We start from the raw sequence: 25,563 nt of genomic DNA, 5'->3' as shown, positions 1-25,563 counted from the left end.
GGGCCAGTCTTAAGCACGTCATGGCGGGTACCTCGGGGGCGTCCCCTCCAGTGACGTCACTAACCCTTGACTCCTAAGCTGGCTGGCCTAGACATTCAATGACTTGGCAACAAGTTCCCTCCTTGCTGATTCCTGCTACACTTCAGACGCTGATCCGGTTCCTGCTGCAGCTGACGCCAGACATCTCGAGTACCCGTTCCTTGGGGGCCCTCTCTGTCTCTTGACTATCCGTTCCTCGGAGGGTCTTGCGTCTCGCTGCCTTCCTTCTTCCTGTGTTCCCCGCAGCAACCTGGAACCTCTCTCATCGCCTGGAACCCACTACAACTCTCTACCACGGTGTACCCCGCTCCGCGGGCCATTGCCGTGCTACACTGCTGTGACTCCCTGCTACGGTGTACCCTGCTCTGCGGACCACTGCCGTTCCTCACTTCTGGGAGTTCCTTCCTCAGTGTGCTTTGCTCCTTGGACTGCTACCATGAGTCTCTGTCACGGTGTACCCCACTCCGCGGGCCATTACCATTCTACTCATCGGGACTCTCTCCACCTGCATACCATACATTGAGGACCACCCACCCTACGCTGCTGTGCTCACTTCCCTGCGCCCTGTGCTAAGGGCCCTGTGAGCTCTCATGGGCTCAGAACTGTAGCACTTTCCCACTCCTCGGGATAGAGTCCCTCTGGACTAGAAGACTATACTGCATCTTACACTCCTTGGGACAACGTATAGCACTCCTTCCTTGAGAATCCCATCCTATGTGCAGATTGGTCCAAGCTGCCTCCCCAGCTCTGACGGCCCTGTGGTTTCGCCCCTGTGAGTCACTGTCTCCTGTCACTGTTCCTCGCTGCCTCCACCTCGCTCTCCGGAGTGCCTCCAGCACCCCACATCTAGAGGAACCTACAGGGGATATCTCTCTCTCAGTCTTCCTGCCTCCCGGACTGACCTCTGGACTAGACCTGCCTCCTGATGTGAGGCTCGCGGGGCTCCTCCCCAAAGGGCTGTGTCATCTCTCACCTCGAACCAAGGGCCCACATACCACTAATCCTAACAACTAGATGTCCGCCGTCGAAACAGAAGATGGGAGTACCTGATATCCTGGGAGGGGGTAGGGCCCAGAGGAGAATTCATGGGAACCCACAGTGAATATTCTGGACAAAGCACTACTTAAGAAGTTCCATGGCTCTCACCCAAGGAAGCTCAAGCTCTTGGGAAGGGGGCTTAGAGGAAGGGGTACTCGGCAGGAGCCTCTCACCTCCTGCCGAGCTGACCATGTCCCAGTCTCTTCACAGCGTTGGAAAGCCATCGCTGCTGCTTCCTCCCAGCGCAGTGGGGAGCTGAAGCCACAGCCACCATGCAGCTGTCTCTAGGCGCGCAGACGGCTTTCTTCTTGAATTAAAGGGGCCGCGGCGGGAAAGCTTTCTTATGAACCAGTTGTTTTGGTAGCTGAAGAATTATACAGTGGCTCTACAATATACAACTGGTTCATAAGAAATCTGAACAAGTCTACTGCAAAAAACGCCCGCCCTGATGCAGGTTACGAAACGTTGACAACGTCGGCAGTTTGGCGGTTCTAGAGAAAAAAAAACACAGCGGTTTTGGTAGCCGAAGAATTATACAACTGGTTTGTTCATAAGAAATCTGAACAAGTTGCAAAGATAAGTGCATTCATGTCGGGATAGTAACTCTCCATGTGGGAATACATGAAAACTGAAAGTAATTCTGCTCGCTTTGCAAATGCTCAGTCGGGTGGCACAGCTTAAAACTATTTAGTTTACAGCTTAAGTCCAGCATTTTGAAGCTGCTCACTGTTCAATATATAACTTCAACACAAATGTAAGCACTTCAATGGAAAATTGAGTTGAGAGACTGTTTTTAGAGAAAAAGAAAAAAGCAAAAGGAAGATAATAGACCAGTGATTGCACCAACCAGTTAATTAGTTTCTGTTCAATACCAGATTCTATACCGGTGTTCTATATAAAAAGATTTTCTCCATATATTACAAACAATTAAAAATGAGAGAGTAGTTTTAATTACATTTGAATAAAAGAAAAAATATTTAATTCCATAATACAACTTCAATCATTGGGATTCAGTTTTGTGTAATTAACATTAACTAGCTATTGTTTTGGCTTGTCTGTTTGTTGCCTGCCTTGAACTTCGTCATCCTTGGATTCTTTGCCCAGAAGCCTGTGCCTAAGTCCAGCTGGCCCCGGTACCCAAGGGCTCAACCTGCGGGGAATGAGGGCTGGTATTGGTGAAGGTCCAGTTGGGTCTCTGCATCACCTAGTACCGCCTGCCGATGATGAGGACTTGCAAAGGGGCCTCCTTCTGTAAATGACGTCAACTTCGTCTCGGTCCAAGGGTCCACCTCCCAACAAACACTGGGTAGGGCCTGTTGGCTAGGGCAGTCAACATACTTATATGGATAGTAATAAAATAAGGAATGCTAATAGGGAAAGTTTGGGGGGAAAGCAGTGAAGTACACAGCTTTCAAACATTGTCTTAACCTCTGAGTACTCAAAAAGGGGAATGGACAGATCTACCCCAATGTCACCAGTTTGAAAAGGGTGCATCCTGTCCCAATCACAAAATTGTGTGGAAAAAAAACAATCAAGAAAATGAAGAAGTCCCGCTTGATGATGGAGCTCACTAAATAACAAACCAAATAGATGAGCACTGCAGTGTGTGAAAGGTCTCTCTCTCCTGGGGAGCTTCCCCAGATGGTTTACTTGGTACTAAACAGAAAGCTGGCCTGGTAACATTTCTTACAGAAAGACCAAAGTCCACCAGTTTCTCTTCCCAGCTCTATCTCATGTGGCTGTACCTGCCAACAAGGGTTTATGCTTGACTTCGGCTAAAAAGCTGAAGCAATTAAGATGAGATACTGAATTTGTATTCGAAAGGCAAGGAAATAAACCTTCCTCCTTTGCTAAGATACTCTCTGTGCAAAATTTAAATTACTTAACAGTCTCTTATGAGAATGATCCAGGTAAGTGCTCCTGGGTCTGGATATCTCTGGAAAGGAAGTCTGTCAGTCTCTCAGCTCTTGGCTCCTCTGTCTCTTGTTGGGATTTTACATTAGGCTCAGCTATGAAGCAGCAACAGCTGTCTGTCTCTCTGTTTCCTCACAGCGCAGACTTCTGCCTCTCCATCTTGATAATTAGCTGTCCAGAAGAACTGATTGTGTGGTGCATAAAGCACATAGAGGAACAACTTATATATGGCCAATGGAAAGACAGGAAAAAAGCTTATCTGTGTTAGAAGCTGTGAAACTTTTGTGCTCCTCTCTTGCTGCTACAGTGATTAGTACTGGTTTCCTGTTTGCTTTGTAACTGTGTAATCACATGGTGAAACAGCATATGTTAATGCAGGGACTGTGCAGCATTTAAATAACTTTCTCATACTGTGAGCAAATGGGCAGGAGAGTAAAAATAAGTTTGTCTAATCTTATAAATGTAAACATTGCTGGAAAAAGAGTAGATATAAATAATGACTGTACTGGAAAGAGTAAAATGGCAAAGCCAGGAAGTGAGTCAGAAACAGACAAGGAGGCAAAAGAAGGGCAAGTCATTGTGCGTCACCACTAGTGAAAGGGAGAGATGCAGGGACAGAGCATGAAGAGCTTTGTGACGTGATAAGGGGGCAGTGATAGGGTCAGGGTGATACACCGGTAAGCATAAAAGACAGTAACATAGACCAGGACATTGGGAGAGCCAGCAAGCTGTCAATTCATCTACAGGCTTGTGTGTGAAGGCCCCCCCCCAGCGCTGCCCACAATCCCCACCCTTGTGCAGGGACTGCTTCGCCTGCCTGACCGGACAGTCAATTCAGGGACGTACACTGCCACCAATTTATGTATATATATGTGTAATCTTGTCTTCATACCATGCCATTTTGTAATCGGTCTTTTTGCTAAGAGAAAATATAAGCACCTTTCCTCTATCACTACTCTCTCTGAGTATTATTGCAATTTATACAGAAATATAAAACAATAGGAGAGGAAAAGTGGGGAGGGTAGATGAATGTGTGATCGGTTCGTATGTCACACGTTAGTGACCAGAAGTGCTCACACCAGAAACCCTCAGCACAGATACAGAATTGGGCAAAATATCAAGGGAATCCTTGGACCTCTGCACGCTACAATGATTGAGTGCAGCCAGATGCACTTCCCTCTTCCTGGATCCTGCCCGCACACACAGACAGAGCCAGCAAAACTGTGCCTTTTCTACCTTAAATGGTCTCCCAGCATTCCTTTGGCTTCCTCCTCTTCTGACCTTGTAGTGCTGCTCTCTGGGCAGGCTGAACAGTCCAGTCCCTTTCCCAGCTTGTTAACACTGTGAGTGCTGGATACTGGTTCTTGCAGAACATTTGTCATTCACAGGAGAGCGCACAGGGGTTTTGACATGGTTTATAATCCTTCACCTTGGCTGCGGTGGCTTGCAGACTCTGCAGGGTTCAAAACCCCTTTTTGACAGATCCAAAACACATCACTCAGATCCAGAGACAGCTTGGTCCACACTGTAAGGCTCCAACACATGATAAGCTCATGGGGGAAGGGATCTGGTTTATACTAGCTTGCTACACACACAGCTGCCTTCTTTTCAGAGCACAGGTTGATATTTCCTGTATCACACTCCCTGTAACTGCTAAGGCTTTCTGAACAGAGAGGAGGAGCTGTATTACAGGGCTTTTCAGAGCACAGGTAGATATGTCCTGTATCACACTCCCTGTAACTGCTAAGGCTTTCTGAACAGAGAGGAGGAGCTGTATTTCAGGGCTGTCTTCTTTTCAGAGCACAGGTAGATATGTCCTGTATCTCACTCCCTGTAACTGCTAAGGCTTTCTGAACAGAGAGGATGAGCTGTATTACAGGGCTGTCTTCTTTTCAGAGCACAGGGTAGATATGTCCTGTATCACACTCCCTGTAACTGCAAAGACTTTCTCCTCAGAGAGGAGGAGCTGTATTACAGGGCTGTCTTCTTTTCAGAGCACAGGTTGATATGTCCTGTATCACACTCCCTGTAACTGCTAAGACTTTCTCCTCAGAGAGGAGGAGCTGTATTACAGGGCTGTCTTCTTTTACAGCACAGGGTAGATATTTATTTATTTATTTATTTATTTATTTATTTAATAGTTTTTATATTTATTTATTTATTTATTTATTTATTTATTTAGAGTTTTTATATACCGGCAATCATGAAACATATCTTGCTGGTTTACATAGAACGGGGGTGCAATAAATACATAGAACTTAAAAACATAGAACCAGAACTGAGGTGACAGAAGGTACAGTTACATTTAACAATGGAGGCCAAACTTGGAGAAGGAAAAAGAGAAGAGAGGATAGAAATGGTTAAACAATGTACAATTTAAATGTAGTATACAAAATAAATGTTATATACAAATGGTAAGGTGTTTTGGGAGTCATTGGGTTGTGTCCGGAAAAGCTTGCTTGAATAACCAAGTCTTAAGTTTTTTCCTAAAAGTTGGGAGGCAGGGCTCCTGTCTGAGGTCTGTAGGAATGGAATTCCACAGTAGAGGGCCAGCTGTGGAGGTGGCACGATCTCTTAGGGTAATGTGTTTGGTCGTTTTCACTGGGGGAACCAGGAGGGAACCTCTGTAAGCATCTCTGGTAGGTCTAGTAGAGTTATGTACTTGGAGAGGGAATTGGAGATCGAGAGTGGTGAGTTGATGTATAGTTTTATAGGTGATAGTTATGGCTTTATACATGATGCGGAAGTATACGGGTAACCAATGAAGCTCTTTCAGGACTGGTGAAATGTGGTCTCTTTTCCTTATACCGGCGTTCATCCAAGGATATCGCGTCGGTTTACAGTGAAAACAAAACAAAACGTCAGAGCGTTGTACATAGAACATGGTAGTAATAATTATGAACTAATATAAAATAGCTATGAAAATATATGTCCTGTATCTCACTCCCTGTAACTACTAAGACTTTCTGAACAGAGAGGATGAGCTGTATTACAGGGCTGTCTTCTTTTCAGAGCACAGGTTGATATGTCCTGTATCACACTCCATGTAACTGCTAAGGCTTTCTGAACAGAGAGGATGAGCTGTATTACAGGGCTGTCTTTTTTTCAGAGCAATGGTAGATATGTCCTGTATCACACTCCCTGTAACTGCTAAGGCTTTCTGAACAGAGAGGAGGAGCTGTATTACAGGGCTGTCTTCTTTTCAGAGCACAGGGTAGATATGTCCTATATCACACTCCCTGTAACTGCTAAGGCTTTCTGAACAGAGAGGAGGAGCTGTATTACAGAGCTGTCTTCTTTTCAGAGCACAGGGTAGATATGTCCTGTACCACACTCCCTGTAACTGCTAAGGCTTTCTGAACAGAGAGGAGGAGCTGTATTTCAGGGCTGTCTTCTTTTCAGAGCACAGGTAGATATGTCCTGTATCACACTCCCTGTAACTGCTAAGGCTTTCTGAACAGAGAGGAGGAGCTGTATTTCAGGGCTGTCTTCTTTTCAGAGCACAGGTTGATATGTCCTGTATCACACTCCCTGTAACTGCTAAGGCTTTCTGAACAGAGAGGAGGAGCTGTATTTCAGGGCTGTCTTCTTTTCAGAGCACAGGTAGATATGTCCTGTATCTCACTCCCTGTAACTGCTAAGGCTTTCTCCTCAAGGAGGAGGAGCTGTATTACAGGGCTGTCTTCTTTTCAGAGCACAGGTAGATATGTCCTGTGTCACACTCCCTGTAACTGCTAAGGCTTTCTCCTCAAGGAGGAGGAGATGTATTACAGGGCTGTCTTCTTTTCAGAGCACAGGTAGATATGTCCTGTATCACACTCCCTGTAACTGCTAAGGCTTTCTGAACAGAGAGGAGGAGCTGTATTTCAGGGCTGTCTTCTTTTCAGAGCACAGGTAGATATGTCCTATATCACACTCCCTGTAACTGCTAAGGCTTTCTGAACAGAGAGGAGGAGCTGTATTTCAGGGCTGTCTTCTTTTCAGAGCACAGGTAGATATGTCCTGTATCTCACTCCCTGTAACTGCTAAGGCTTTCTCCTCAAGGAGGAGGAGCTGTATTACAGGGCTGTCTTCTTTTCAGAGCACAGGTAGATATGTCCTGTGTCACACTCCCTGTAACTGCTAAGGCTTTCTCCTCAAGGAGGAGGAGGAGATGTATTACAGGGCTGTCTTCTTTTCAGAGCACAGGTAGATATGTCCTGTGTCACACTCCCTGTAACTGCTAAGGCTTTCTCCTCAAGGAGGAGGAGATGTATTACAGGGCTGTCTTCTTTTCAGAGCACAGGTAGAAATGTCCTGTATCACACTCCCTGTAACTGCTAAGGCTTTCTGAACAGAGAGGAGGAGCTGTATTACAGGGCTGTCTTCTTTTCAGAGCACTTTCAATTGTCCTGAATTATGCTCCCTGTTCATTGTAACTTTCATTTTCTTAATTTATGGTTTTCCCCTGGTTTGATGTAAACCGGTACGATAAGACATGGTCTTGAGCATCGGTATATTAAAAAGAATTAAATAAATAAAATAAATAAATAAATATGTCCTGTATCTCACTCCCTGTAACTACTAAGACTTTCTGAACAGAAAGGAGGAGCTGTATTACAGGGCTGTCTTCTTTTCAGAGCACAGGTTGATATGTCCTGTATCACACTCCCTGTAACTGCTAAGGCTTTCTGAACAGAGAGGAGGAGCTGTATTACAGGGCTGTCTTCTTTTCAGAGCACAGGTTGATATGTCCTGTATCACACTCCCTGTAACTGCTAAGACTTTCTCCTCGGAGAGGAGGAGCTGTATTACAGGGTTGTCTTCTTTCCAGAGCACAGGGTAGATATGTCCTGTATCACACTCCCTGTAACTGCTAAGGCTTTCTCCTCAGAGAGGAGGAGCTGTATTACAGGGCTGTCTTCTTTTCAGAGCACAGGTTGATATGTCCTGTATCACACTCCCTGTAACTGCTAATACTTTCTCCTCGGAGAGGAGGAGCTGTATTACAGGGCTGTCTTCTTTCCAGAGCACAGGGTAGATATGTCCTGTATCACACTCCCTGTAACTGCTAAGACTTTCTCCTCGGAGAGGAGGAGCTGTTACATTCTGTGTTCTCTTAGAACTATTCATGCACAATTTCTTTTTTAGGAAAATGTGGAAAATATCAAATACAGGATTCTCACATTCGCCTACATCCGGACAAATCATACTATTCCAGTTCTGAATTTGTGCATGTGAGCTGCACCGAGGGCTATGAGCTTTTACAGAGCGTTCACACCATCTCTTGCTTCAGACACAGTACCTGGAATACATGGAGCGACTCTGTAAGCTGCATTGGTAAGTTTGACCATTAAAGATATAGAATGAGAGGTATTGCCTGTATGACTAAACCGTGTGGGGCCAAAATATCAAGCCAGGTCAGGGCAGATCGATGCAAACTCTAAAGAGCACTGACTATCCGTTTTCCTGGTACTGATCTAATGTATCAAGTGGCACTAAAATAATGAGGCTACAAAATTCTACAGCAAGAGCTGTATTTGGTGCTTCTAAATTTGATCGTATCTCTCCATTACTCCAAGAGTTGCATTGGTTACCTGTTCGCTGCCGGATATTGTTTAAAATACCATGTTTGACATTCAGTGCTCTGTTGAGAGGTAAACCCGATTATCTTTCCAGCTTGTAAATGCCTTGTAAGCCATCCAGAACTACTGAGACTGCCTTCACCTAAGGGAATAGTTTGCAGTATCAGACTCTTCTGATTTGGAGCTCCGTACCTCTTGGTTTTTGCACAGAGAGTGACTTATTGAAATGTAGGAAGATGATTAAAACCTGACTATTCCTTTGTACATTGTTTATGATGTGCTTTCTATTTATTATTAGTGTTTTTTTCTTTTTGTACACAGTATGTAATTTGTTTTCCTGTATCAGCTGGCACTAAAATAATGAGGTTGGCATAATTACTTGGGAAACTGAATAGTGCTGCAGTAGTGCTCTGCCATGGCAGAAAAAGCCTATAATCTCTGTGGTTGCTGTGTATTTTGGAAATGTGGTTATAAAAGTGTTAGGTAAGCTTAGTAATTACTTGTAAGTAAGGTTTTAGTAAAATTAATTACAGTGGTGTCAGCGTAGATAGGACGAGGAACAGGTGAGTGAAATCCACCATATACTGATGAGACTTTAATAATTTACTGGAAATGATTAGCACAGAATTGGCCTTTTCAGAAAGCCAGCCCCACTTTACAGTGTACAATCTTGAAAGCCATAATATTATAATAAATGTACCAGAAAATAGGGGCTCAGGATAGTGGTCACAGAAACTCATTAGCAGGTGAATTTGAAAACCACATGTACACGTGTGAAAGGACGTGGCCATGTTAGAACATATACGCGTGGGTTATGAAATAGACTGAACGGTGCACGTGTGTGTGCGAGTTTATAATGGGCGCGTGCAAACGCTGCCTCTGTCGAGTACGATGTGGAATTTTATAAGGGATGCGCGCAGAGCCAGTTCCTTCCCAGTTTGTCCAGGTAAGGGATAGGACTTCCTAACCTCCCTTTTACCCTGTTAATCCCGATCCTTAAAACCCTGCTCACTTCTTTACTTTTTTTATTTTAGGACTTACTCGCCTTCCATAGCAGAAGTAAAGTTACGGGGTAGGGGACCCCGGCACCTGTTTGTGCGCCTAAGTATTTACGCGCTGGTTTCAGTGAGAAATCCAGGGACGCCCACGCCCAGACCACGCCCCACCCCTTTTTTAAGAACTTTTTTTGTGCCCGTACCAGGAGTTCCCTGTACGTACCCGGATCAGTCCAGACTCCTGGGTTTATGCCTCCCTGCCAGCAGATGGAGACAGAGAGAGTTTCTCTGACACTGCTTGATAATCCCGGTGCCACCTGCAGTCCCTCAGTATTTCTCTGTCTCCAGCAGATGGCAGAGGGTGCTCACCCTGCAGTTCTGTAGTCTGGGCAGTGTTTTTTTCTCTTGAGCCTTCGTCCTGGGGGTACCTTTTGTTTTTTGGAACCCTGAGTGGTCCTACCCTGTCCTGTTGAGGCGGATGAGCCAGGGGTCGGTGACCTTTTTGTGTGCTCACCCTGTGCACCCTTAAGGTGTAAATCTGGTGGTCCAGATCCCTCCCCTTCATGAGGCCGCTCAGGCGGCTGCAGGCTCTGTAGGATTTTTTTTTCCTTGAGGCACTTCTTGTTGTTATGTCTCTAAATTAAAGTTATATTGAAAAAAACAAACAAAACGAGAGAGAGTTTCCAGAGCCAGGAACTGTAGGTAGCTCTGCTTGCTCTGTGGGCGGCTTCCTCCTCCTTTCAGGAGGGGTCTGGTGACAACTCAGGTACATTTTATTATTTTTTTCTGACCCTCTTTCTATTTCCTGCACTCTCCCTGCGCCTGACATGCCCCGCGGGTCAGCTTGCCTTGCCTGCGGCTCGGCCTGTGTGTGGTTGAGCCGGCAAGATCTGTGTACTGCATGCTGTGACGGCGGGGAGGGCTCGGGGGGGGGGGGGGGGGGGGGCCACTGGCAGCGAAGCGGTGTCGGGGCTCTTCCGTGGCCGTTTCCCTTTCCCAGCAGTCCCCTGGCCAGGGTCCTGATTCTTCTTCTTCTCGCACGGGAACAGTGGCCATTTTGTCTTCCCCGTTGGTGGTTCCCACGCTGTCGTAGGGGGGGAGGGGGAGGTTCCTCCACACCTTTCCCCAGCTGTTCTGTATCTGGATTCGATAGGGGGATGGGGAGGAGGAAGACACCTCAAGGCTACCGATTAAGCAGCTGGCGTGAGGCCTTTTTCCACGGATTTTGTGCTGCATTGCATGATGCCTATGTGGCCAGGCAGCAAGCAGAGTGCGGGGCAGGATTTTCTCGGTCCCCACGGTTCGCCCTGCGGCTTGTCTGACGGGGGTCCCCAGGGGGCATAATTCTGAGCGTGCTCGGGCCTCCCAGGTCCTGCAGCTTCTCGGCCCCCCTCCTGCTTCTGAAACATCAGAGGGGGCTTCAGAGGAGATGCTCCAGGTTTCTAGGAGTTCGAGGGCATCCCCTGGGCAAGATGTCCCGGTCGACGCGGTAGAGCTGGGGACCAGAGGGCCAGATCCAGATGACGGTTTGGTTGCCTCAGTTTCTGAGGGTGATGACCCAAAGGTGGTTCGCCTTTTTAAGAGAGAGGAATTTGAGACTTTGTTGCCTTTGGCGTATCAGGTCCTAGGAGTTAAGCTTCCCCATGCGCTGTCCGATTTGGAGGGGGCCGATCCTGTTCTGGATGTTCTGCGCAGCCCGCCTACCACTTTCCCCTATCACATTTCAGTAAAAATATTAGTGGAGGCGGAATGGAGCCTTTCGGATTCCGGGCTTAAAGTGGGGCAGGCCAAGCCAAAGCTTTATCCGGGGGCCGGAGCAGGCGTTGGAGCTTTTTGCTCTCCCTAAGGTTGACGCTGCAGTCTCTGCGGTCACTAAGAGAACTACTATCTCAGTGGTAGGTTCCGCTGCGTTGAAGGATGCTCAGGATCGCAAGTTGGAGATCCACCTTAAGCAGATTTTTGAGGTATCAGCCTTGGGCTTACACGCGGCTATTTGTACCAGTTTCATGCAGCGGGCCTCCGCTGGGTACAACAGATGCAGGAAAGTCTGCCGCTGGCAAGAGAGGACGCGGACAGGGCTGAGCGCCTCGAAGCCGCCGTGGCTTATGGGGCGGATGCTCTTTATGATTTGGTTCGTACCTCCTATAAGATTATTAATAAGACCCTTCATTTACCTGAGGGTAAGCCTAAGGCCAAGAGGTTTTTTTCAGGTGCGGTCTTGGTTTCGCTCCGATAGGAGATCTAGACCTTTGACGGCCATGCCCGGTTCTCAGAGGCAGTTCTCTCCTCGATGTCAGTCCTGGGGGCAGTCATTCCGGGGTGCTCGGAGGCTGTTCCGAGGAGCCGCTGGAGGATCTGTGGCCGGAGTATAAGTCCTCACAATGAAGCAAGGCTGGTCCACTCTGTCATTCCTATTATAAGAGGTCGCCTGACTCAGTTTTACGACGAGTGGACCAGAGTTACACACTAGGTTCTCAGCGTGGACAGAGACAGCTACACTTTAGAATTTGCTCGGCCTGTTCTCGACCTGTTTCCAATTTCCCCCTGCGGTCCTGTGAGCATAAGAACATAAGAAATTGCCATGCTGGGTCAGACCAAGGGTCCATCAAGCCCAGCTTCCTGTTTCCAACAGTGGCCAAACCAGGCCACAAGAACCTGGCAGTTCCCAAACACTAAGAAGATCCCATGCTACTGATGCAATTAATAGCAGTGGCTATTCCCTAAGTAAACTTGATTAATAGCAGTTAATGGACTTCTCCTCCAAGAACTTATCCAAACCTTTTTTGAATCCAGCTACACTAACTGCACTAACCACATCCTCTGGCAACAAATTCCAGAGTTTGCTTAGTTGTGCACGTAAGGGAGTCTAGTTGGACACACAGTGGTGCGCTTCAGGATGCCAACGTTGGGCGTCTACCTGAATATTGCATTGGGCGCCTAATTTTGAGCGCCTATTTTTTTAAAGGCGCCTGCTGCAAGCTCAGCTGGCTGCACAGTTCTCAGATGCCTATTTAGAACGTGCTGTCAAATGACTATGGTGCTGATAGCAAAGAAGCGAGGCGTGTAAGCATGAACCGACGTACCTGAAGAGAGCAGTCTTATGTGCAGAGAAAAAGTGCGTAAACACTGCCACGATCTACCATTTGGCGAACAATTTAAGCTTGAGAGCGGGACCTAGCCCAGAAGGTTGCTCATTTGCCAAGCTGCCTGCCAAGCTTGCCTCAGCTATTACCGGCATCAGTAGCCTGGGATCTTCTTAGTGTTTGGATACTTGTCAGGGTCTTGTAGCCTGATTTGGCCTCTGTTGGAAACACAATGCTGGGCTTGATAGACCCTTGGTCTGACCCAGCATGGCAATGTATTATGTTCTTATGTTCTTAAACATTACTCTTTGTGCTTCTTGCCATATTCGGGCATCTCAGCCTGGCATCCCGTCTAACTTGTGTCAACACTGTTTGGAGGCTCAGGGAGTCTTGTCTCCATCTGATTTTGCTAAGCCTGGTCTTTTCCAGCATGATGCAGGAATGGAAAAGAGTTGCCAGAAGTTTCGCTGGAATTGGGGCTCCCCTAACTGGTTCATCAGCAGGGGAAGGTAGTTTAGTGGGCAGAGGACCGACGCTCCCTGTTTTGGCATGGACCCTTCTGCCTTGTCTTGGGTGGAATTTTTTCAAAGGCTGCAGTCCTTTCTTCAGGTGAAGTCATTGGTCCCGGCCAATTTTAACAATTCAGGATCGCAGGCTGTGGATTCCCATGCGCCTGGTGCTGTGGGTAAGCATCAGAGTATGTCTAGACCTGCTGCAAGTCACGCTGATAGGGACTCGGATGATGAAGCCGATTCTTACCTCTTGGAGGATGGGGAAATTCCTCCGGGGCTGGAACCAAATAGAATTATGTTGCATTTCTTTCATAGAGATGAGTTACCAGATCTGATTTCCCAGACATTGAAGATATTGGGGGTACTGGGGGCTGATTCCATGTCTGAGCCAAAGAAAGGTCCCATTTTGATTTCTTTGCATAAAGCCTCATGCTTCTTCTCTATCATGGAGGGTATTCAAGAATTAATTGATCTTGAATGGGGTGCCCCAGAAGCTAATTTTAAAGGGGGACGAACCTTGGAAGGTATGGCCTTGAGCGGGCTTGGATGCTGAAGCGTGGATTTTCCACTGCAGTGATTTCCACCTTGCTATGAGCAAGAAAAATTTCCACTTCCTTATCGTATCTGAGGGTTTGGAGAGTGTTTGAGGCTTGGTGTGAGGATCAAGAGATTCTCCCTCGTTCAGTTAAGATCCCACTATTTTTGGAATTTTTGCAGGATGGATTGAGAAAAGGGTTGGCTCTTAATTCATTGAAGGTACAGGTGGTGGATCTTGCCTGTTTCCGAGGTCAGGTGAATGGTGGACCCTTGTCTGCTCATCCAGATGTAGCTTGTTTCATAAAAAGGGGTGAAGCATCTTCGTCCTTCCCTGCCTTTGTACTCTTGTGGAGTCTTAATCTGGTATTGGATTTACTGGCGGGTCCCACCTTTCGACCACTTTGTAGCCTTTCCTTTAGGTTACTTATGTTGAAAACGGTGTTTCTTGTTGCAGTTGTTACAATTTTTGTGGATCCAATGGAAGAAACTAACAGTCTTACCTTGAATTGAGACCAAGCGGAGACTGTTGAGCAGTCCATGACCAGAGTCGAACAATCGATCAGGACAAGCAATAGTCAGTCTTGACTGAAATCAGACAGTGTTGGGGTGGGCAAAACACAATCCAAGTCCAAATTTCAGCAAGGGGTCAAGTCAGGCAGCAAACAATCCAAATCCAGAATCCAGCAAGGGGTCGAGGCCACAAAAGGAAGCCAAAAGACAGAACTCATGCACAAGAGGAATTCACAATGCAGGACCAAGGAGTAGGGGGAAACACAGGGAGCGGGACAACCAGCACAATCCAATAGAACAACAAAGCACCTACTCACAGCCTGTGGCCGAGGCGAAGAACAGAAAAGATGCCGCTTAAATGCTGACTGCCCCTGATCTCCTCCGTGGGGATTTCTGGTGGGGACGTTCAGCATGGCAGGAAGGAGGCTCCTTTTTGAGGGAGCCACTGCTGCCACCGATAGCAGCCATCGCTGCACCGCGGGACTGTTATAGGCAGACAAGTATTAGATCATTTAGTAACTACCTCCCCTGCAAGGTCCCTTCTCCTGCCTCCTGGGCCTTGGCTTAAATGGAAAGCACTGATGGAATTCATGAATAAGTAGAGGAGTTTGAATATTACTGACAGGTTCCCAAGAGTTTTTCTGCGGGCCATAACCTTTCCAGGAAATCAGATATTGTAGTCCCTTTCTTCCTTTCCTAACATCCAACATCTTTTCCACTTCACACTGTGGTCATCATCAAATATTGTAGATGAAGATATTTTTGGCTTCCTTGTTGGCCAGGACAGAATTGCAGGCTTAAGGAAAGATACATTCAATACATTGTGAATTCGAATTTGTCTGTCAACTGGAAATGGTCTCAAAAATCGAGGAGCAAATTTTAATGAAGGCATTCATAATAAGAACATAAGAACATGCCATGCTGGGTCAGACCAAGGGTCCATCAAGCCCAGCATCTTGTTTCCAACAGTGGCCAATCCAGGCCATAAGAACCTGGCAAGTACCCAAAAACTAAGGGCTAGATTTTAAAAGCCCTGTGCGCGTAAATCCTGCTGGATTTACGCGCGCCTATTTTGCATAGGCTGCCAGCACGCGCAAAGCCCCGGGACGTGTGTAAGTCCTGGGGCTTTGTAAAAGGGGCGGGAGGGGGCTTGTCGGCAGTCCGGGAGCAGGTCTGGGGCGTGGCGATGGTTCAGGGGCGAGTGGTCCCGAGTCCCCCGGCATTGCAGCCTGTGCCGGGGGACGCCGAGGCGGCGCGGGCAAGTTACGCCTGCTTCAAGCAGGCGTAACTTGCACAACAAAAGGTAGGGGGGGGATTTAGGTAGGGCTGGAGAGTGGGGTAGATAGGGGAAGGGAGGGGAAGGTGGGGGGATGCGGAAGGAAAGTTCCCTCTGAGGCCGCTCCAATTTCGGAGCGGCCTCAGAGGGAATGGAGGCAGGCTGCGCGGCTCGGCACGCACAGGCTGCCGATTTTGCGCAGCCTTGCGCACGCCGACCCCGGATTTTATAAGATATGCGCAGCTACGCGCGTATCTTATAAAATCCAGCATATTTTTGTTGGCGCCGGTCACGCGTACTGTTTTAAGATCTACCTCAGTGTCTATTCCATGACACTGTTGCTAGTAATAGCAGTGGCTATTTTCTAAGTCAACTTAATTAATAGCAGGTAATGGACTTCTCCAAGAACTTCTCCAATCCTTTTTTAAACATAGCTTTACTAACTGCACTAACCACATCCTCTGGTAACAAATTCCAGAGTTTAATTGTGAGTTGAGTGAAAAAGAACTTTCTCCGATTAGTTTTAAATGCGCCACATCTTAACTTCATGGAGTGCCCCCTAATCTTTCTATTATCCGAAAGAGTAAATAACCGATTCACATCTACCCGTTCTAGACCTCTCATGATTTTAAACACCTCTATCATATCCCCTCTCAGTCGTCTCTTCTCCAAGCTGAAAAGTCCTAACCTCTTTAGTCTTTCCTCATAGGGGAGCTGTTCCATTCCCCTTATCATTTTGGTCGCCCTTCTCTGTACCTTCTCCATCACAATTATATCTTTTTTGAGATGCGGCGACCAGAATTGTACACAGTATTCAAGGTGCGGTCTCACCATGGAGCGATACAGAGGCATTATGACATTTTCCGTTTTATTCACCATTCCCTTCCTAATAATTCCCAACATTCTGTTTGCTTTTTTGACTGCCGCAGCACACTGAACCGATTTCAGTGTGTTATCCACTATGATGCCTAGATATCTTTCTTGGGTGGTAGCACCTATATTGAACCATTGTGTAACTATAACATGGGTTCTTTTTCCCTATATGCATCACCTTGCACTTATCCACATTAAATTTCATCTGCCATTTTGATGCCACTTTTTCAGTCTCACAAGTTCTTCCTGCAATTTATCACAATCTGCTTGTGATTTAACTACTCTGAACAATTTTGTATCATCTGCAAATTTGATTATCTAACTCGTCGTATTTCTTTCCAGATCATTTCTAAATATATTGAAAAGAAAGGGTCCCAATACCGCTCCCTGAGGCACTCTACTGCCCACTCCCTTCCACTGAGAAAATTGTCCATTTAATCCTACTCTCTGTTTCCTGTCTTTTAGTCAGTTCGTAATCCACGAAAGGACATCGCCACCTATCCCATGACTTTTTACTTTTTCTAGAAGCCTCTCAGGAGGAACTTTGTCAAACGCCTTCTGAAAATCCAAGTACGCTACATCTACCGGTTCACCTTTATCCACATGTTTATTAACTCCTTCAAAAAAGTAAAGCAGATTTGTGAGGCAAGACTTGCCTTCAGTAAAGCCATGCTGACTTTGTTCCATTAAATCATGTCTTTCTATATGTTCTGTGATTTTGATGTTTAGAACCCTTTTCACTATTTTTCCTGGCATTGAAGTCAGGCTAACCGGACTGTAGCTTCCCGGATTGCCCCTGGAACCCTTTTTAAATATTGGGGTTACATTAGCTATCCTCCAGTCTTCAGATACAATGGATGATTTTAATGATAGGTTACAAATTTTTACTAATGGGCCTGAAATTTCATTTTTGAGTTCCTTCAGAACTCTGGGGTGTATACCATCCGGTCCAGGTGATTTACTACTCTTCAGTTTGTCAATCAGTTTGTCAATCAGATCTACCACATCTTCTAGGTTCACCGTGATTTGGTTCAGTCCATCTGAATCATTACCCATGAAAACCTTCTCCAGTACGGGTATCTCCCCAACATACTCTTCAGTAAACACCGAAGCAAAGAAATCATTTAATCTTTCCGCGATGGCCTTATCTTCTCTAAGTGCCCCTTTAACCCCTAGATCATCTCTCGGTCCGACTGACTCCCTCACAGGCTTTCTGCTTCGGATATATTTTAAAATGTTTTTACTGTGAGTTTTTGCCTCTACGGCCAACTTCTTTTCAAATTCTCTCTTAGCCTGTTTTATCAATGTCTTACATTTAACTTGCCAACGCTTATGTATTATCCTATTTTCTTCTGTTGGATCCTTCTTCCAATTTTGAATGAAGATCTTTTATCTAAAATAGCTTCTTTCACCTCCATTTTAACCATGCCAGTAATCGTTTTGCCTTCTTTCCACCTTTCTTAATGTGTGGAATACATTTATTTATTAAGGCTTTTATATACCGAATTTCTTGATACAAATCAAATCAATTCGGTTTACAATGAACTAAGTAGAATATACAATTAACCAATCAACAAGAGATACAGAGCATACAGTTACATTATAACAAGGAAGCCTTAACTTGGAGTAGGAAAATAAAGAAGGGGTGAACGGAGCAATAAATATATAAAGTGCAATAAAATAGAATAAATACTATATACAGTGGAGGGGGCTAGGAGCCAACCTCTCTTTAATGGATATTAGGCATGAAAAATTTGGAAAAGTTTTGTTTACAGAGATGTGTGGTGAACAATTCTAGATCAGGCAATGGAGTTTGTGGTGGGGAAGGCTTGGCTGAACAGCCATGTCTTTACATCTGGACTGTGCTTCTAGGATGGTATTTTTTAACAATGACCACGCCTCTTGCACACTTTTTACCTTTGTAGCTGCTCCTTTCAGTTTTTTTCTAACAATTTTTTTCATTTTATCAAAATTTCCCTTGTGAAAGTTTAGCACGAGAGTCGTGGATTTGCTTACTGTCCCCCTTCCAGTCATTAATTCAAATTTGATCATATTATGATCACTATTGCCAAGCGGGCCCATCACTGTTACCTCTCTCACCAAATCCTGTGCTCCACTGAGAATTAGTTCTAAAATTGCTCCCTCTCTTGTTGGTTCCTGAACCAATTGCTCCATAAAACAGTCATTTATTCCATCCAGGAACTTTATCTCTCTAGCATGTACCGATGATACATTTACCCAGTCAATATTGGGGTAATTGAAGTCACCCATTATTACCGCACTACCAATTTGGTTAGCTTCTCACCATCTTGACCAGGTGGACGGTAGTATACTCCTATCACTATAGTCTTCCCCAACACACAAGGGATTTCTACCCATAAAGATTCAATTGTGCATTTTGGGCCGGATTTTAAAAGGGTTACGTGCATAAGGTATGCGCGTAACTCTTTTAAAATGCCCCTGCGTGCGCCGAGCCTATTTTGCATAGACTCAGTGGTGCTCGCAAGCCCCGGGACGCGCGTAAGTCCCGGGGCTTGCAAAAAGGGGCGGATGGGGGCGTGGCCAGGGGGCGTGGTGTCGGATCGGGGGCATGTTCAGGGGCATGTGGGCAGTCCAGGGGAATGGCCGAGTACCCCGACACAATAGCCTGTGTCGGGGCCTGCCGCGCCAGGAGACAGCTGGTGCGCGTAAATTACTACTGCCCGAAGGCAGGCGTAACTTTTCGAATAAAGGTATGGGGGCGTTTAGATAGGGCCGGGGGGTGGGTTAGGTAGGGGAAGGGAAGGGAAGGGAGGGGAAGGTGCGGGGGGGGTGGAAGGAAAGTTCCCTCTGAGGGAGCGGCCTTGGAGGGAACGGGCAGCTCGCGCAGGGCTCGGCGCGCGCAAGGTGCACAAATGTGCACCCCCTTGCGTGCGCCGACCCCAGATTTTATAAGGTACACGCGGCTACGTGCGTATCTTATAAAATCCAGCGTACTTTTGTTTGCGCCTGGTGCGCGAACAAAAGTACGCGCACACGTAGATTTATAAAATCTACCCCTTAGTCTCATGTAGGATGTTTATCCTGTTGGACGCTATGCCATCCCGGCCATAAAGCGCCACACCGTCTCCCAGGTGCTCCTCTCTGTCATTGCGATATAAATTGTACCCCGGTATAGCATTGTCCCATTAGTTGTCAATGGTTGTCAATGCCAATTAAGTCTATGTCATCATTCACTGCTATACATTCTAATTCTCTATCATATCCCCCCTCAGCCGTCTCTTCTCCAAGCTGAACAGCCCTACCTCTTCAGCCTTTCCTCATAGGGGAGCTGTTCCATCCCCTTTATCATTTTGGTAGCCCTTCTCTGTACCTTCTCCATCGCAATTATATCTTTTTTGAGTTGCGGTGACCAGAATTGTACACAGTATTCAAGGTGTGGTCTCACTTGGAGAAGGTACATGCGGCATTCCACCACATCTTCATCTCCAACGCAGAGTTATTTTTCCAACAATTTAAAATGAACTTTATTGCAACCAAAAGAAAAAAGTCTATTAGTTTCTTTCCACTAGATGTCAAAATGTAATTCTAAAACCAAAGACTTCAAATAATAATTCTGAATGTTTCTTAATTTAATTTTTAACATATAACAAACAGTGCCACAGCAAGTGGTGGCATACAGGAAAACATCATAAGGCAAAGCATCTTCAAGTTGGTCACCACACCACCCTTTTAAATTTTCCTGCTTTCTTCTTCCTTACAGCTTTCCCCCTCCTCTCCACCTCCACCTATTGGAAGTCTATTATATTTCCAGATATCTAGTTCGGAATAGCATAACAGGGCCCCACAACCTCGGTGCTTTGTCCCAAGACCCTGTAAGTTTGACATACAGCATTTCCAGTTCCATCATCGTTCCCATGACGCTGAACCTGTCAGTCACCAAAAGGGAGTCCTTGTATTTCCAATCAGCTAAGCAGGCTCTTCACCCTGCCAAAACCAACTTCTGTATCAGGCTACTTTCTCCCTACTACCAGGCAAGAACATAAATACATAAATTCTTCGGTCTTTTAGTGGCTCCAGCCCACTCATAGATTTAAGTGCTGTTACAATTTAATCGCAGGCAAAAGAAAAGGATGTGACCCAAACTATGTTTATTTCCATGAAGTCTCCAACATTGATCAGAGTTAGCCTTGTTAATGTTGCTTTACTATCTGAGTATTGATGTAGCACTTCAAGTCCTCACAATAACCTGACCCCAGTCCTCTGGATCCAGCTGGCATCCTAAGTCTCCTCTCCAGGCTTTCCAAACTCCAGTGGCTTAGATTCAGCTTAAGAGTGAAGAAATGCTTTTGATGCAACATTGGACAATGTTTTCTGTAAATAAGAGCAAGATTCAGTGCAACCAATAATATTTGTTTTACATTCCATTCAGTCCTAAAAGATACGAGACTAGAGCCTGAAGAACTAGAAGACGCTTCTTAATGCTTACGTCAGCAGAATCCTGCAGATCTTTCTTGTGAAATGTTGCACTTGAAAGTAATCTTCAGTCCTATTTTGGGAAAAAAGTATGACTTGCCTCCACCTATGTTATTTAATAAGATTTACAAAAAAAACCTTCAACTAATTTTCAATGAAGTGAGCATGGTCTTAGGGATTTTTTTCACAGAGACAGCGACTATAGCAGAAGCTGAAAGAAGTTTCAAAATCTGCAGGTGTCCTACTGTGGGGCAAGAACGCTTCCCGTTTTGTCTATCAAGCATGAACCTGCAAGAGACATTGACTTTGGGGCGATGATTCATGATTTTCCAGTAAAACGACCACATAAATAAAGGTTAAAGTGAATAGGTTTATTTATAAAATGTTTGGAGCCGTATTGCTCCATTGGAACAAAAAGGAGAAATTGAAACATTGACTAGATGAGCGTTTCCCAACCTTTTTGATGCCAGGAATTGGTTGGCTGACCTCTTAAGCTGACATGGACCTGCCGGCTGATAGAGTTGGGGGACACTGCTGAAGAGTGGGGGAGCAGCCGCTCCTTCCTGTGTCTGAAGAGCATGGGGTCCCCACTGTGGCTAAAGAGCAAGGGGGAGTAAACCCCTCCCCCCTTAGGAGTCTCTGCTAGACAAAACCCAACCCTCCCCCCTCCAATGTTTTAATTACAAGAATGATGACAAAGGACCCAGTGCAGGGTAGGATAAAAAAATCAGGTCTCCTCATTACACAGGACAGTGCAGCCAGGAGCTAATACTTAGATTGGTGGCAGTGGGGGTAGATGCTGCCCCTTTAAGGGGCCGGATGCTTCCAGAAGCCTTCACGGCTGCACAGGCAGCAACCCCTTGGATTTTTTTTTATTTGCAGAGCAATCTGGGATTTAGCTGAGCCTGATGTTCTGCCAGTCTGATCAGCTGGTGAAGAGCTGGAGAGCGCTGGGTGTCTGTCCCCACTCCCGGAATTAACAGTCGTGCGCAGTGCTGTGGGGTTCAGAGGGAACGTTTTAATCCGGTGCTTTAGGGCAGGAGAGAACGTCCCTTTTGTGGCTGCGGGTGACAGGGTGGGAGCCAGCACCTGGGCGACTGCAGCACAGCTCTGCTGTCGCTTGCAATGATGGAATATGTTGTGGGGGATCACTGCTGGTCCACGGACCAGTGATTGAGAAACACTGGACTAGAGCATTGCATTATTAGGACCAACTATCCAAAAGTTAGAAAATAGCAATATGGAACGTCATTTCAGAATTGAAATAGAAATGTTTCTTTCATGATTGATGAGCTTCTATGTAAGCTGAATGGTATCTGTGGGGCAGGGTGATCGTCTTGCAAGCTTGTACTGGGCCTGCTTGGGTCCTGGCAGCACATGAAAGGTTGGAATACAATATGTACTCTATGATCTTCTGAGGTTTCTCACACAATGTCTTTTCAACAGAAAATTGTAAAAACTTTTATTATTGGGATAATCGCCTCCAGTTTACACCAAAGAAAGCTTCCTATGCAAGTTCTGAATCTGTGACTGTAACGTGTCCTCCGGGATATCAGCTTTCACCGAACATTCAACAAATTCGATGTGAAAGAATTGGATCCAGGAATGAATGGAGGCCCTCTGTTACCTGTATCGGTAAGTTTCCTGATAAAAGACTATGGCTAACTACTCCCATGCCAAGATTCACAAAATTAGTCTTCAGTTCTCAACCAAATCAAGTCTACCTCCCTCTCCTCTACCCTTCCCTGAAGTCACAGTGGAGGAAGCTGCTCCTCTTCTCTCTTCCTCTAAACTCACTACTTGTTCCTCTGATCCTGTCCCCTCCCGATTCCTCAGCTCCATCTCCACTGCAGTCATCCCTTCCTTCTGTCACATCCTCAATCTATCACTTTCCACTGCTCCTGTTCCTGCTGCCTTCAGACATGTCGTGATGATCCCACCAGCCCCAAAACCTCACTGGACCCTATCTGTTCTGCTAACTATCATCCCATCTCCCTATTGCGGTTCTGCTCTTGGGAGGACCCCGCGAGCGGCCTCACTCACTTTCAGGCACGGCCTGGAGATGCCGCTGACGCCGCCACTTCCTCTCGTGGCTGGAGTCACCGCCTCTAGGTTTCCCGTGCAGCCTCGGAGCACCGCTGAGCCCTGACGCTGCCAGACCCACGGCAGGAGAGACCTTGCCGCTGATCCCTGCAGCCGCGCTGCAGCAGCAGGAGGAACGCTGTCGCTCCACCCAATGCCAGCCTGGTTGCCGCTCCCGCTTCTTGCGTGGTTTGAAAATGCCGCCGACATTCTCCATCGCAAGGAGTAGTTCTTAGTATCGCAACGATACTAAGGAGGAGGAAGCACAGAAAAGCAGTATTTTTTGTTTTTTTAGTTGAGCCCTTAACGCCGGCTCAGGGACTGGCGTTTAATTTGCCGTTAAAAAATGTGCGTCGGGAGCACAGGGATTTTTTGCATCCGGGGGTAAAAGCTCATAGCCTCACTTACATGGCATTTACATGTGATGAGCGCTATTAGCTACAAGTGTGTTTGGACGCACGTTTTGGGCGCACTAATCCCCTTTTTGCATTGGGTGTTACTCTAGCGCATCCAAAACGAGCGTCCAAATGAGGGTAAACCTGTGTGCTAGGCTGGACGCATGTTATTGTATCCCCCCAGAGTGAGGCAGGGGCTAAAGACCCCATTCTGTTTCCCCCATTGGATTTCTTTTATGGGTTCCCTTTCCTCTACAGTAATTTCAGCGCACAAGATTTCACTTTTACATTCATGTGAGGTATATACGGTTTATTCGTACATAGTTATTATTAACCAGTTTGTACAGTAATTTCAGCACATAAGATTTCACTTTTACATACATGCGACGTATATACGGTTTATTCATACATAGTTATTATTGGTCAGTTTGTACAGTAATTTCAGCGCACAAGATTTCACTTTTACATTCATGTGACGTATATACGGTTTATTCGTACATAGTTATTATTAACCAGTTTGTACAGTAATTTCAGCACATAAGATTTCACTTTTACATACATGCGACGTATATACGGTTTATTCATACATAGTTATTATTAGTCAGTTTGTACAGTAATTTCAGCGCACAAGATTTCACTTTTACATACATGTGACATATATACGGTTTATTCATACATAGTTATTATTAGTCAGTTTGTACAGTAATTTCAGTGCACAAGATTTCACTTTTACATACATGCGACGTATATACGGTTTATTCGTACATAGTTATTATTGGTCAGTTTGTACAGTAATTTCAGCGCACAAGATTTCACTTTTACATTCATGTGAGGTATATACGGTTTATTCGTACATAGTTATTATTAACCAGTTTGTACAGTAATTTCAGCGCACAAGATTTCACTTTTACATACATGCGACGTATATACGGTTTATTCATACATAGTTATTATTGGTCAGTTTGTACAGTAATTTCAGCGCACAAGATTTCACTTTTACATTCATGTGACGTATATACGGTTTATTCGTACATAGTTATTATTAGTTTGTACAGTAATTTCAGCACATAAGATTTCACTTTTACATACATGCGACATATATATGGTTTATTCATACATAGTTATTATTAGTCAGTTTGTACAGTAATTTCAGCGCACAAGATTTCACTTTTACATACATGCGACGTATATACGGTTTATTCACACATAGTTATTATTAACCAGTTTGTACAGTAATTTCAGCGCACAAGATTTCACTTTTACATACATGCGACGTATATACGGTTTATTCATACATAGTTATTATTAACCAGTTTGTACAGTAATTTCAGCACAGAAGATTTCACTTTTACATACATGTGACGTATATACGGTTTATTCGTACATAGTAATTATTAGTCAGTTTGTACAGTAATTTCAGCACAAAAGATTTCACTTTTACATACATGTGAGGTATATACGGTTTATTCGTACATAGTTATTATTAGTCAGTTTGTACAGTAATTTCAGCACATAAGATTTCACTTTTACATACATGTGACGTACATACGGTTTATTCATACATAGTTATTATTAGTCAGTTTGTACAGTAATTTCAGCGCACAAGATTTCACTTTTACATTCATGTGACGTATATACGGTTTATTCATACATAGTTATTATTAACCAGTTTGTACAGTAATTTCAGCACATAAGATTTCACTTTTACATACATGTGACGTATATACGGTTTATTCATACATAGTTATTATTAACCAGTTTGTACAGTAATTTCAGCGCACAAGATTTCACTTTTACATACATGCGACGTATATACGGTTTATTCGTACATAGTTATTATTAGTCAGTTTGTACAGTAATTTCAGCGCATAAGATTTCACTTTTACATACATGCGATGTATATACGGTTTATTCGTACAGTTATTATTAGTCAGTTTGTACAGTAATTTCAGCGCATAAGATTTCACTTTTACATTCATGTGACGTATATACGGTTTATTCGTACATAGTTATTATTAGTCAGTTTGTACAGTAATTTCAGCGCACAAGATTTCACTTTTACATACATGTGACGTATATACGGTTTATTCATTCATAGTTATTAGTCAGTTTGTACAGTAATTTCAGCACATAAGATTTCACTTTTACATACATGTGACGTATATACGGTTTATTCATACAAAGTTATTAGTCAGATTGTACAGTAATTTCAGCGCACAAGATTTCACTTTTACATACATGTGACGTACATACGGTTTATTCATACAAAGTTATTATTAACCAGTTTGTA

The 25,563-nt window shown here is 45.0% G+C and overlaps 1 protein-coding gene across 1 annotated transcript in view; it reads left to right on the top strand.

The window, feature by feature from the left end:
- The window catches only part of LOC115073462, a 301,189-nt gene that overhangs the window by 98,291 nt on the left and 177,335 nt on the right, over positions 1-25,563 (top strand). Inside the window, exons 7-8 of the mRNA XM_029571896.1 lie at positions 8,122-8,310; positions 22,243-22,431. Of these exons, the coding sequence (XP_029427756.1) occupies positions 8,122-8,310; positions 22,243-22,431 (378 nt within the window). The remainder of the gene's footprint in view (positions 1-8,121; positions 8,311-22,242; positions 22,432-25,563) is intronic.

The sequence above is a fragment of the Rhinatrema bivittatum genome, chromosome 1, assembly GCF_901001135.1.
Source record: "Rhinatrema bivittatum chromosome 1, aRhiBiv1.1, whole genome shotgun sequence".
NCBI classification, from domain to species: Eukaryota; Metazoa; Chordata; class Amphibia; order Gymnophiona; family Rhinatrematidae; genus Rhinatrema; species Rhinatrema bivittatum.
Note: the sequence above shows the minus strand (reverse complement) of the source record. Positions and strands in the feature narration are given on the sequence as shown.